This window comes from Entelurus aequoreus, linkage group LG10 (genome assembly GCF_033978785.1).
Source record: "Entelurus aequoreus isolate RoL-2023_Sb linkage group LG10, RoL_Eaeq_v1.1, whole genome shotgun sequence".
Taxonomy (NCBI): domain Eukaryota; kingdom Metazoa; phylum Chordata; class Actinopteri; order Syngnathiformes; family Syngnathidae; genus Entelurus; species Entelurus aequoreus.
The window spans coordinates 51803987-51818098 of record NC_084740.1 but is presented as its reverse complement, the minus strand read 5'-3'; the positions used below and the strand labels follow the sequence as shown (position 1 = coordinate 51818098).

Here is a 14112-nt window from a genome sequence, read left to right as displayed (position 1 = left end):
CCACTACTTGATGTCCATATCCCACCCCCCACCCCCCCCCCCCCACCCCACCCCCCCTCCACACTCCTGATTGTAAATAATGTAAATAATTCAATGTGATTATCTTGTGTGATGACTGTATTATGATGATAGTATATATGATAGTATATATCGGTATCATGAATCAATTTAAGTGGACCCCGACTTAAACAAGTTGAAAAACTTATTCGGGTGTTACCATTTAGTGGTCAATTGTACGGAATATGTACTTCACTGTGCAACCTACTAATAAAAGTCTCAATCAATCAATAGGCTCCAGCACCCCCCGCCGCCCCGAAAGGGACAAGCGGTAGAAAATGGATGAATGGATGTTACCTCCAAGCTTTGGCGGGCCACATAAAATGATGTGGCGGGCCAGATCTAACCCCCGGGCCTTGACTTTGACATCAGTGCTCTATGGGAAATTTTGCGGTTGCTATGTAGATTTTGGACAGCGTAAACATTTTTATTTATTTTTTAAATAACACCATATAAAATGTACTGTACACCCGATAAATACAGCAGTACAAACAACATAGTAGCAGAATGTCCAGGAAAAGAAATAATAATTGATATTCGTGAATCCGACATCGATACCGCCCTTGATATCGACACGATCGACTCGTGTGTCGAGCCGCACCGGGTCTGCTGCGTGTGCTTTCGTAACTTCGGCTCTTTTCTCACTGACACGTACGAGATAGTGTCGTGATCGTGTGCCTGTTTCCCACGCAGACTTCGCACACTTCATGTGAAGCCGCCATCATGCTGTGGACAGCCAGCCAGGCCTTGCGGACATTCTCCTCCACTTCTGTGAGTAAAACGATGATTTGGCCGCATGGATTTCAATGCCACGTCCGTGCCTCTATTTCCACCGGGCGGACGGGCAGCGGAATAATAGTGTCACTCATTGCTTCTTTCCCCGGCTCCTTGCACACTGTGCAAAACCGGAGCGTGTTGCATCAGCTTCATTTCTTTTTTTTTTTGTACTGCTCTCAATGGCCATAATGCGACCGTGCAGTACTTTTATACGATGTTGTATATTTGACTAGCGTCTATTAGAGGGTGCTTTGTGGTTATTGCATTAAATGATCTGTGCTTTATAACGTGACCACGTTACTGCTGCAAATGCACTTGACAGAGAAAAAAAAAAGCTGCCTGCAAAAGTCTAAAGCCCGTTTAGTCCACAGCTATGGGACGCCTGTGGGCGTGGTCTCTTTCAGCCAATAGTATTTGTCACATTTGGTACGCCAATAGAAAGGCTTGATGATAAGTGAAGGGGCGGGGCTAAGGAGCATGCCTAAAACAAACATGTTGCTTCCTGGAATCCAAGACTAAAGTGTCCAGAGTTCAACCTTTTCAAATAAAAGTGATCATTAAAGGCCTACTGAAATGAAAATGTTTTATTTAAACGGGGATAGCAGGTCCATTTTAAGTGTCATACTTGATCATTTCGCGATATTGCCATATTTTTGCTGAAAGGATTTAGTAGAGAACAACGACGATAAAGTTCGCAACTTTTGCTCGCTGATAAAAAAAAAGCCTTGCCTGTACCGGAAGTAGCGTGACGTAGTCAGTTGATCGCCTCCTCATATTTTCCTATTGTTTTCAATGCAGCTGGAGCGATTCGGACCGAGAAAGCGACGATTACCCCATTAATTTGAGCGAGGATGAAAGATTCGTGGATGAGGAACGTTAGAGTGACAGACTAGAGTGCAGTGCAGGACGTATATTTTTTCGCTCTGACCGTAACTTAGGTACAAGGGTTCATTGGATTCCACACTCTCTCCTTTTTCTATTGTGGTTCACGGATTTGTATTTTAAACCACCTCGGATACTATATCCTCTTGAAAATGAGAGTCGAGAACGCGAAATGGACATTCACAGTGACTTTTATCTCCACGACAATACATCGGCGAAACACTTTAGCTACGGAGCTAACGTGATAGCATCAGGCTCAAATGCAGATAGAAACAAAAGAAATAAACCCCTGACTGGAAGGATAGACAGAAAATCAACAATACTATTAAACCCTGGACATGTAAATACACGGTTAATGCTTTCCAGCTTGGCGAAGCTTAACAATGCTGTTGCTAACGACGCCATTGAAGCTAACTTAGCAACGGGACCTCATAGAGCTATGATAAAAACATTAGCGCTCCACCTACGCCAGCCAGCACTCATCTGCTCATCAACACCCGTGCTCACCTGCGTTCCAGCGATCGACGGAAGGACGAAGGACTTCACCACAATCATTCGTGCGGTCGGCGGCTAGCGTCGGCTAGCGCGTCTGCTATCCAACTCAAAGTCCTCCTGGTTGTGTTGCTGCAGCCAGCCGCTAATACACCGATCCCACCTACAGCTTTCTTCTTTGCAGTCTTCATTGTTCATTAAACAAATTGCAAAAGATTCACCAACACAGATGTCCAGAATACTGTGGAATTATGAGATGAAAACAGAGCTATTTTGTATTGGATTCAATGGGGTACCGATACTTCTGTTTCACTGGCTACGTCACGCATACGTCATCATACAAAGGCGTTTTCAACCGGAAGTTTAGCGGGAAATTTAAAATTGCACTTTATAAGTTAACCCGGCCGTATTGGCATGTGTTGCAATGTTAAGATTTCATCATTGATATATAAACTATCAGACTGCGTGGTCGGTAGTAGTGGCTTTCAGTAGGCCTTTAAGTGTCACACTCAGAGCTGAATTACGACATTACTATGTGCCGTAAACGGAATTTTAGGTGACGTCATTTCTGTGTCCATAGATATGACTAATCACGGAAGGGAATCCCTTGTCTAAGAATAAAGAAATATCTTAGAAATATTTAAGTCAGGGGTGTCCAAACTTTTTCCACAGAGGGCCGCACACGGAAAAATTAAAGCATGTGGGGGCCATTTTGATATTTTTCATTTTCAAACCATAACAAAATATATGGATTTTTTAAATATATTTTACCTTTAGGGGTCCCTGGGACCATAAAGGGTCTCAGTCAATAAAATGTTAAAAATAAGTCAGATTATTATTTTTTTAAATTATTTAACGCTTACAGTAAATCTCTATATCAACTTCAAGTTGATATAAAGTAATAAAAATAAAAATACATGTTTTATGGCTTTTCTGTCAAAAACAACTTAGTTTTTTTATAGTAAAACTGAAATATGCAGTATTTAGTAATTAGAGCTCTAAAAGATCAATAATGCAGGACACCTTTGAATTTAATTATTTCATATTTTTAAGTAATCACAGTGAAAAGATAAATAAAAAATCACTAAATATATTTGGGATCCAAAAGGTGCCCCACTCATAAAGTGATACATTTTTTTTAGGTTTTTCTTTTACTTTCAACACTTAAGTTACGAGATCAACTTCAGATATATCTGTCCATTTTATGCTGGAACTATTATTTTGTTTGTTTTATGCGCTTTTGTCAAAGAAAACTTTGATGTTTTTATATGGATACTACACAATATATGCAATGTTTACCACATAAAACATTTTAATGTGAAATATTTGAAGTAATTGGAGCCCTGAAAATAATTCATTATAACATGGATTTTTTTGTCTTTTTTTTTTTTTTTTTTGAGCAATGGCAAAAAAAGAAAAAGAAAGAGAGACAAAAGAAGAAAAAAAACAGCCTGCATGGCAGCTTTTGTGTCAACATTGCAACTTTTTCTCGTTAGATTTCACCTCATTCCAATTTTTTTAATGTCCTTTTTTATTTTTACAATAGTATTTCCAGAATGTGTGGCGGGCCGGTAAACAATTAGCTGCGGGCCGCAAATGGCCCCCAGGGCCGCACTTTGGACACCCCTGATTTAAGTGGACAATGGGAGTGTATATTTTGACAATAAACTACAAAATAATACAAAACAAACAAACAATATTGGCAATGAGTCAAAAATAAATGTTTCCTTTAATTTCCTATTCATTAATTATGCAACTCATTTGAAACTGAAAGCGTGATGTTCCTGATGAGATGACGCCCCTTATTAAATCTCTGACAAAAATAATACCCGCTCTGTCTAAACGATACCGTGTGGGTGGCTCTATATATACTAGCCCACTGCAGCCACATGCAGAAATCAACAAGGAATTGAAAATTATTAAATCTGTGACAAAAATAATACCCGCTCTGTCTAAACGATACCGTTTGATCAGCTGCTTGACATCAAACAAAGCCAGGACATCCTTCCGCTCCCTGAACGTTGGCGCACGTCTCTCTCGCCTCAGTGCCATCCCCTGCTGGCAACTCAACCACTTAGGACACCTCTGAAGGTCTCTTAAATATCGTGGAGAGTAGGAGTGAGTCTTAGACTTAAGAAAGTTGATAAATAGCTTTTATTCTTAAGTTTGCGAGTAGGACTACATTTTGCAAATTCTCAGGACTTAAGTGTAAAATGTCACTCTAAGACGCTTGATAAATACGGCCCCTGGACAAAATACAACCTGCGGGAAGTCTCAAGGTTTTTTATTTTATTTTGTCCGACCGCTTCTACCGTATTTTTCGTACTATAAGTCGCATTTTTTTCACAGTTTGGCTGGGGGTGCGACTTATACTCAGGAGCGACTTATGTGTGAAATGATTAACACATTAGTGTAAAATATGAAATAATATTATTTATCTCATTCACGTAAGAGACTAGACGTATAAGATTTCATGGGATTTAGCGATTAGGAGTGACAGATTGTTTGGTAAACGTATAGCATGTTCTATATCAGGGGTCACCAACCTTTTTGAAACCAAGAGCTACTTCTTGGGTACTGATTAATGCAAAGGTTCTACCAGTTTGATACACACTTAAATAAATTGCCAGAAATAGCCAATTTGCTCAATTTACCTTGAACTCTATGTTATTATTAATATTAATGATATTTATCTTTGTGGAAACACTGATCATCTTAATGATTTCTCACAATAAATATATATAGAAACAGATAAATATCAATATGCAGCACTTTATTTTTATATTTTCTCTAAGTGCACATTTTTCAAATTGAACATTTTCAATGATCACTTCTAAGACAGTCTTGTGAAATCACAATATCCCATTTTAACTAGCTAGCCACTAACATTTTTGAACAATCATGAATTACTTTGCACCATGTTTGTACAAATAATAACTCATGTAAAATACAAAAGTCAACTCTCAAATGTTTAAATAAATCATGTCACACTTTGAACTGGACACCAAATCTGTTATCTGTTTCTTTGTCATTTAGTGAAGACCAAGTCTTTAAAATATTTTCTTGGATTTTTAGATTTTTTTTTAGTTTTGTCTCTCTTAGAATGGAAAATGTCGAGCAAAGCGAGACCAGCTTGCTAGTAAATAAATAACATTTAAAAAATAGAGGCAGCTCACTGGTAAGTGCTGCTATTTGAGCTATTTTTAGAACAGGCCAGCGGGCTACTCATCTGGGGCCGTATTTATCAAGCGTCTTAGAGTGCCATTTTACACTTAAGTCCTGAGAATTTGCGAATTTAGTCCTACTCTCAAACTTAAGAATAAAAGCTATTTATCAACTTTCTTAAGTCTAAGAATCACTCCTACTCTCCACGATATTTAAGAGACCTTCAGAGGTGTCCTAAGTGGTTGAGTTGCCAGCAGGGGATGGTACTGAGGCGAGAGAGACGTGCGCCAACGTTCAGGGAGCGGAAGGATGTCCTGGCTTTGTTTGATGTCAAGCAGCTGATCAAACGGTATCGTTTAGACAGAGCGGGTATTAATTTTTGTCACAGATTTAATAATTTTCAATTCCTTGTTGATTTCTGCATGTGGCTGCAGTGGGCTAGTATATATAGAGCCACCCACACCAGTTTCAAATTAGTTGCCTAATTAATGAATTGGAAAGAAAATGTTATGAGACTAGCGTATGTGTGTGTGTGGCCCTTTAATAGGTGACAGCATGTGAGGTGAGTGACGTCAGTGAGTTTGTGGGCGAGAGAAGAGAGGGAGCGGTAGCGTGAGTGCTAGTTTGTTTTGTGTTCGATTGGCTGTGTGCAAGCAATCAATAAAGCAAGATTTGTACTAATCGCCGGACTCATCATTCACTATAAAGTCGTCCGCTGTGGAGATCCACTGCCGGGTAAAGTGAAGGGTGTTGCCCCGAGCATACATCGGCCCTGGAGAAGTGTCTCCCCTGCGCTCTTCGACTACGGTCTGGGAGCAGGAAGCAGGAAAGGTGCAACAAAAAGGAAACATTTATTTTTGATTCATTGCCAATATTGTTTGTTTTGTATTATTTGTAGTTTATTGTCAAAATATACACTCCCATTGTCCCACTTAAATATTTCTAAGATATTTCTTTATTCTTAGACAAGAAATTGACCGTGATTGGTCATTTCTATGGACACAGAAATGACGTCACCTAAAATTCCGTTTACGGCACATAGTAATGTCGTAATTCAGCTCTGAGTGTGACACTTAAGATTCAGTCCTACACTTCGTTGATAGTGTGAGTAAGACGCTTGATAACTAACTTTTAAGTGCAGCTTTCAGCGAATAATTTCTTTACTCTTAAGTCAACTCTTAGCAGACTTCTTAGGAGTAATTCTAAGAAGCTTGATAAATACGGCCCCTGGTCCTTACGGGCTACCTGGTGCCCGCGGGCACCGCGTTGGTGACCCCTGTTCTATATGTTATAGTTATTTGAATGACTCTTACCATAATATGTTACGTTAACATACCAGGCACGTTCTCAGTTGGTTATTTATGCCTCATATAACGTACACTTATTCAGCCTGTTGTTCACTATTCTTTATTTATTTTAAATTGCCTTTCAAATGTCTAGTCTTGGTGTTGGCTTTTATCAAATACATTCCCCCAAAAAATGCGACTTATACTCCAGTGCGACTTATACATGTTTTTTTCCTTCTTTATTATGCATTTTCGGCAGGTGCGACTTATACTCCGGAGTGACTTATAGTCCAAAAAATACAGTATGTTAGCTACCGCTCTTTAAACTTAAAGTACCACTAATAGTCACACACACACTAGGTGTGGTCAAATTATTCTCTGCATTTGACCCATCCCCTTGTTCCACCCCCGGGGAGGTGAGGGGAGCAGTGAGCAGCAGCAGTGAGCAGCAGCGGTGGCTGCGCTCGGGAATCATTTTGGTGATTTAACCCCTAATTCCAACCCTTGATGCTGAGTGCCAAGCAGGGAGGTAATGGCTCACATTTTTATAGTCTTTGGTATGACTCGGCCGGGGTTTGCACTCACAACCTACCCATCTCAGGGCGGACACTCTAACCACAGGGCCACTAAGCAAGCCTTTGTTTATAACGTCTATTTTCTGCTGGATCTAATCTCTCAGTGTTTCCCATAAACTGCAAAGATACCTGCGGCGGTGGGGGCGTGGTCACCATGACATCATCGAGTAATTTGCATAATTCACTACAATGATTTGATTTTCTCTAAAAAGTCTCCAAAAATGTATACTTACTAATTAATAATAACAGTTTTGTTTTAAACGTCCATCCATCCAGCCATCAATCCATTTTACAATATAATTACAACACTTTATGTACATATTTATATACAGATTTGAACAATAAGTTATTTACTGAAATATATTTATTAATTGTGGTTCTTACAAAAAATATATCTTATAAAATATAAAAGCTAAAATGTCTCTTAAAGCTCTGCCCCTTTAATTAGTGCATACTAAATAATGTAACTTTAGCCTACTACTACAACCATATTATTTACCAGCAACATAAAGTGAAACAGATGCAGAGGTGTCCTGCCACAGTCAGTAACAAATAAACAGAAAACAGTAGTGGTGGTAGATAGACACAGAGCTTCATCAAACATCTGATCCACTGAACAAAGAGCTCCAAAAATCTTGAACTTTAGACTCCCATCAGTTTTACTCCCTACACTTAACCATGTGTTTCCTACTGCCTGCAGACTTTGCACCCTTTGTTATATACACATGTTGTGTTTCTAATATAAATACATTTAATAAAGTCAAATACAAATAAGGCAACAAGAGAAGTATCCTACACTTCTCTTTTGTAAAGTAAATCTGAACAGCCTATATGGGCATCTACATCAACTATATGATTTGCCTGAGAAGCTGGACAGGACAAAAAAAAAAAAAAATATTAAATTTATTTATTTATTTTTTTATTTTATTTGTGGCGGACGTAATTCTTTCGTGGCGGGCCGCCACAAATAAATGAATGTGTGGGAAACCCTGTCGCTATTTTATGCTGCCCTTTTTTGTTGTCGTTGTTGCTGCAGCTGTTACATATACTGTACATACTGTAATACTGTACATCACGGCTGTCCAACTCATTTTAGCTGAGGGGCCGCATGGAGGGAAATCTGTGCACACGCGGGCCAGACTATTAAAATGGTAAATGGGTTATACTTGTATAGCGCTTTTCTACCTTCAAGGTACTCAAAGCGCTTTGACACGATTTCCACATCCACCCATTCACACACTGATGGCGGGAGCTGCCATGCAAGGCCCTAACCACCACCCGTCAGGAGCAAGGGTGAAGTGTCTTGCTCAAGGACACAACGGATGTGACGAGGTTGGTAGAAGGTGGGGATTGAACCAGGAACCCTCAGGTTGCTGGCACGGACACTCTCCAAACCGCGCCTCCCCGTCCCCGTTAGAAATAGACTTTTTTAAAAGACATGATGAACAAATCGTTATCCTTCCAGAACATCTGATGGTTGATAGTCGAATCAGACTCAAATCGTCAAATCTTTGACTATTTGAAGACAGCCATATCTATTTATTTATAGTTAAAAGAGGGTAAGTGTATGTACAGTATATGTACCTATATAAAATCGTAATTATGATGATGGTGTCAGAGTGATATTTAATTTTTGTTTTGTTACATCCCTACTGGCTTGTTAAGGTCAACAATAAAGTTTAAAGAGAGCGTTGGACTTTCTAATCCTACTTAAAGATTTGTACTTGTACAATATCACTATCAAGCCCTTGTTGCAGGTGCTGAGTCAGCATTTATTCAGCACCGAAATGAGGCACGGAGAGTTACCTCTTCTGTCGGCACCAGTGCTATTATGGAAGTAACCATCTCTATTCGTGCATGGATAGTAAGAGTTGAGGCCTACCACTAATGTCTTGTTCCCTCTCATTACAGCATTATTTCCAGAATAAGCTGAAACTAGCTATAATTGGCCAGAGCCTGTTTGGGAAGGAGGTATACAGCAATCTGAGGAAAGAAGGTCACAAGGTGGTCGGTGTGTTCACTGTACCCGATAAGGATGGCAAGGCTGATCCTCTTGGTGAGTCAGTGCTTTATTTATCTTTATCTCTTCTCTATTTATTTTTTCACCATTCATGGTATTAATTATCATCTCAAAAGGGTAAATGTCCTTGTTTGTAATATTAAAAAAATAAGGATGTTCCAATCTGTGTTTTATGCTATTTCCGATGAGTAGGATTGACTCATATCAATACCGATACCGATCACATGTACCGTATTTTCCGGACAATAAGGCGCACTTAAAGTCCTTTCTTTTTCTCAAAACTTGATAATGCGCCTTATAACCCAGTGTTTCCCATAAACTGCCAAGATACCTGTGGCGGTGGGGGCGTGGATATGGGCGTGGCTTTGGGCGTGGTCGCCATGACATCATCAAGTAATTTGCATCATTTACTACAATGATATGATTTTCTCTAAAAAGGCTCAAAAAATGTATACTTACTAATTAAGAATAACAGTTTTGTTTTAAACGTCCATCCATCCATCCATTTTACAATATAATTACAACACTTTATGTACATATTTATATACAGATTTGAACAATAAGTTATTCACTGAAATATATTTATTAATTGTGGTTCTTACAAAAAATATATCTTATAAAATATAAAAGCTAAAATGTCTCTTAAAGCTCTGCCCCTTTAATTAGTGCATACTAAATAATTTAACTTTAGCCTACTACTACAACCATATTATTTACCAGCAACATAAAGTGAAACAGAGGCAGAGGTGTCCTGCCACAGTCAGTAACAAATAAACAGAAAACAATAGTGGTCAAATACAAATAAGGCAACAAGAGAAGTACCCTACACTTCTCTTTTGTTAGGTAAATCTGAACAGCCTATATGGGCATCTACATCAACTATATGATTTGCCTGAGAAGCTGGACAGGATAAAAAAATAAAATAAAAAAATAAAAAATAATTAAAAAATTAAAAAAAAAAAAAAATCTATTTGTGTCGGACGTAATTCTTTCGTGGCGGGCCGCCACAAATAAATGAATGTGTGGGAAACACTGTAATGTACGGAATAATTTTGGTTTTGCTTACCCACCTTGAAGCTATTTTATTTGGTACATGGTGAAATGATAAGTGTGACCAGTAGATGGTAGACACACATAAGAGATATGTGTAGACTGCAATATAATGGCAGTCAGACACAAGATATACGTGTGGACTGCAATATGACTCAAGTAAACAACACCAAACATTTCATATGTTCCATTGAAAATATAGGACATTACACACGGCGCTCAAAAATCCATCAAAATGTTTTAGTACGACTTTGGTTAGCTATGAAGCCACACCACTTGGTGGATTGTACTGTGCTTCAACATACGAGTATTATTATGGTGTGTGTATAAGGTAAGACATATTATCTGGCATTTTGTTGCGCAATATTATGCAAAAGCAACTTTCTTACCTTCTGGTACCTGCTGATGTGTATTTGGGATCTGCATAAAGTCTTGAAAAATTGTGTGCGTCCGCCTTTGTAGTCCGTGCCAACACCGTAGTCGATAAGCTTCTTCTTTTTCTCCATCTTCTTGTTATGTGACATTCATCCTCCACTATTGCCATTTCTAATATAAAGTAGTGTAAAGTTCTTACTTATATCTGTCAGTAAACTCACCATGAAAGCGCTAAAACATACCGGTGTAGTGAGTGGACATTATTCATCCAAGGAACTTTAGTTATTAGAGAGTTCCGGTCGGACGGTTTTTCACGGGACACATTTCGGGCGTTGTTGTTGCACTAGTGAGCCACGGATGAGGAGATGCTGCTCCGTTATGGATTGAAGTAAAGTGTGAATGTCATTAAAACAGTTAGCGCCATCTTTTGACACTTCTTCCACTCCCGTCCTTGCACGCTACACCGCTACAACAAAGATGACGGGGAGAAGACGCTGTTGAAGTGGAGGCACGTAAATAAGACCGCCCACAAAACGGTGCATCCTGAAGCAACTGTCAGAAAGCGGCTTGAAGATGATTTACACATCATCTATGCAACATTTTGAGCAAAGAACCACCATTACATGTTATGTAGACCAGTGGTCCCCAACCACCGGGCCGCGGACCGGTACCGGGCGGCGCAAGAAATGTAAAAAAAAAATTTTTTTTTAATTTATTTATTTATTTATTTATTTTATTTTTTTAAATTAAATCAACATAAAAAACACAATATATACATTATATATAAATATAGATCAATACAGTCTGCAGGGATACAGTCCGTAAGCACACATGATTGTATTTCTTTATGAAAAAAAAAACAAAAAAATTCCAAACCCCCCCGGTCCTTGGGACAAAAAAAGGTTGGGGACCACGGATGTAGACCACAAGGAAGTGTTTTACATTTAGAAGAAAAAATTAAATTACATGACTACTTTAATGCGCCCTATAATCCGGTGCGCTTTATGTATGAAAAAAGCTCAAAAATAGACCATTCATTGGCAGTGCGCCTTATAATCCAGTGCGCCCTATTGTCCGGAAACATTCTTATTTTTAGTCTCCCGGCTGACAAGTACGGTGGCCTGGAAATGTGAAACACTAATATTTCATGAAAAAAAAAATACAATTACAGAAAACAAAATAACAAATGACGAAACATTTTAGAAAGTCAACACAAAAACAAAACCCAAAAGAAATGACAATTTCATAAACCGGAAAGGGAACGTCCCAAATACCAGATTGACAGCTGAGCCAGCCAGTGCCGAATGAGGAAGTAAAGACTCAGCGGATGTGACAAAATGATCTGGGATTTGGAACGTTACTTTACGGAACAACTTAGTTTCAGAAAACACAATACCAGAAGCCGAACTTACAATTAAAGCGACCGGAAAGGGAATGACTAAATCCCGGACTGACAGGAAGCGATGTTTTGAGCGCTTCATTTCAAGGTTAATAATGGCCGTCACAGATCGGAGGTCAGATGGACTTTGGGATGCAAAATAGTCCAGGATGTGGATGTTTTTAACCAGATTGGCATATGTCACGCCTCTATTGTGTAATGTCATAGGTCATATGTTGGACACTCCTAAAGCTGAGGCGCTGATTTGTTTCTGGTTTGTAAAAAATGCACCCAAAGAATAGGTTGCATCTTCTTAGTGTTCGCTCTTACAATATTAAAGGCCTACTGAAATGAATTTTTTCTTATTTAAACGGGAATAGCAGATCCATTCTATGTGTCATACTTGATCATTTTGCGATATTGCCATATTTTTGCTGAAAGGATTTAGTAGAGAACATCAACGATAAAGTTCGCAACTTTTGGTCGCTGATTAAAAAAGCCTTGCCTGTACCGGAAGTAGCGTGACGTCGCAGGTTGAAAGGCTCCTCACATTTCCCCATTGTTTACACCAGCAGCGAGAGCGATTCGGACCGAGAAAGCGACGATTACCCCATTAATTTGAGCGAGGATGAAAGATTTGTGGATGAGGAAAGTGAGAGTGAAGGATTAGAGTGCAGTGCAGGACGCCAGGATGTATCTTTTTTCGCTCTGAACGTATCTTAGGTACAAGGGCTCATTGGATTCCACACTTTCTCCTTTTTCTATTGTGGATCACCGATTTGTATTTTAAACCACCTCGGATACTATATCCTCTTGAAAATGAGAGTCCAGAACGCGAAATGGACATTCACAGTGACTTTTATCTCCACGACAATACATCGGTGAAGCACTTTAGCTTTGGAGCTAACGTGATAGCATCGTGCTTAACTGCGGATAGAAACAGAAGAAATAAGCCTCTGACTGGAAGGATAGACAGAAGATCAACAATACTACTATTTTATTGTTTATTATCAATAGCACTATTTGTATTGGTATTCATATTGCTCCATTTTTAGTGTAATAATGCTCATTGTCTTTTCTGTATTATTTTTTTTTTTTTTTCGCTAACTGCTTATTTGCTATTACTTTTACCATCATATTTGTACATGTCGTATTTGCTGATGTTGCTCTGTTGCTGTTGTTGTTTTTGTCTCTCTGTCTAATCCCCCTCTTGTCCCCACAATTCCCCCCTCTGTCTTCCTTTTTTTCTCTTTCTATCCCCTCCTGCTCCGGCCCGGCTGCACCAAATGATAATATAAATACATTTAATAAAGTCAAAATACAAATAAGGCAACAAGAGAAGTATCCTACACTTCTCTTTTGTAAAGTAAATCTGAACAGCTGATATGGGCATCTACATTTACTATATGATTTGCCTGAGAAGCTGGGCAGGACAAAAAAAAATAAAAATAAATAAATAAATAAATTAATTAATTAATTAAAAAACAATACTACTATTACTTCTACTATCAGGAGACACCGAACCAAACACTGGACCTGTAACTACACAGTTAATGCTGTGCAGCCTGGCGAAGCCTAGCAATGCTGTTGCTAACGACGCCATTGAAGCTAACTTAGCTACGGGACCCTCGACAGAGCTATGCTAAAATCATTAGCTATCCACCTACGCCAGCCCTCATCTGCTCATCAACACCCGTGCTCACCTGCGTTCCAGCGATCGACGGCGCAATGAAGGACTTCACCCAATCATCGGTGCGGTTGGCGGCTAGCGTCGGATAGCGCGTCCTCCTGGTTGTGTTGCTGCAGCCAGCCGCTAATACACCGATCCCACCTACAGTTTTCTTCTTTGCTGTCTCCATTGTTCATTAAACAAATTGCAAAAGATTCACCAACACAGATGTCCAGAATACTGTGGAATTTTGCGATGAAAACGGAGCTTTTTGTATTGGATACAATGTGTCAGAAAACTTCCGTTTCATCCATTGACGTCACGCGCATACGTCATCATACATAGACGTTTTCAACCGGAAGTTTAGCGGGAAATTTAAAATTGCA

The 14112-nt window shown here is 39.1% G+C and overlaps 1 protein-coding gene across 1 annotated transcript in view; it reads left to right on the top strand.

Moving 5' to 3' along the window:
• The first annotated feature begins 663 nt into the window (after positions 1–663).
• LOC133658770 (mitochondrial 10-formyltetrahydrofolate dehydrogenase-like) overlaps positions 664–14112 on the top strand; it is a 73590-nt gene continuing 60141 nt past the window's right edge. The window contains exons 1-2 of the mRNA XM_062061149.1: positions 664–828; positions 9146–9290. Of these exons, the coding sequence (XP_061917133.1) occupies positions 781–828; positions 9146–9290 (193 nt within the window). The 5' untranslated portion in view covers positions 664–780. The remainder of the gene's footprint in view (positions 829–9145; positions 9291–14112) is intronic.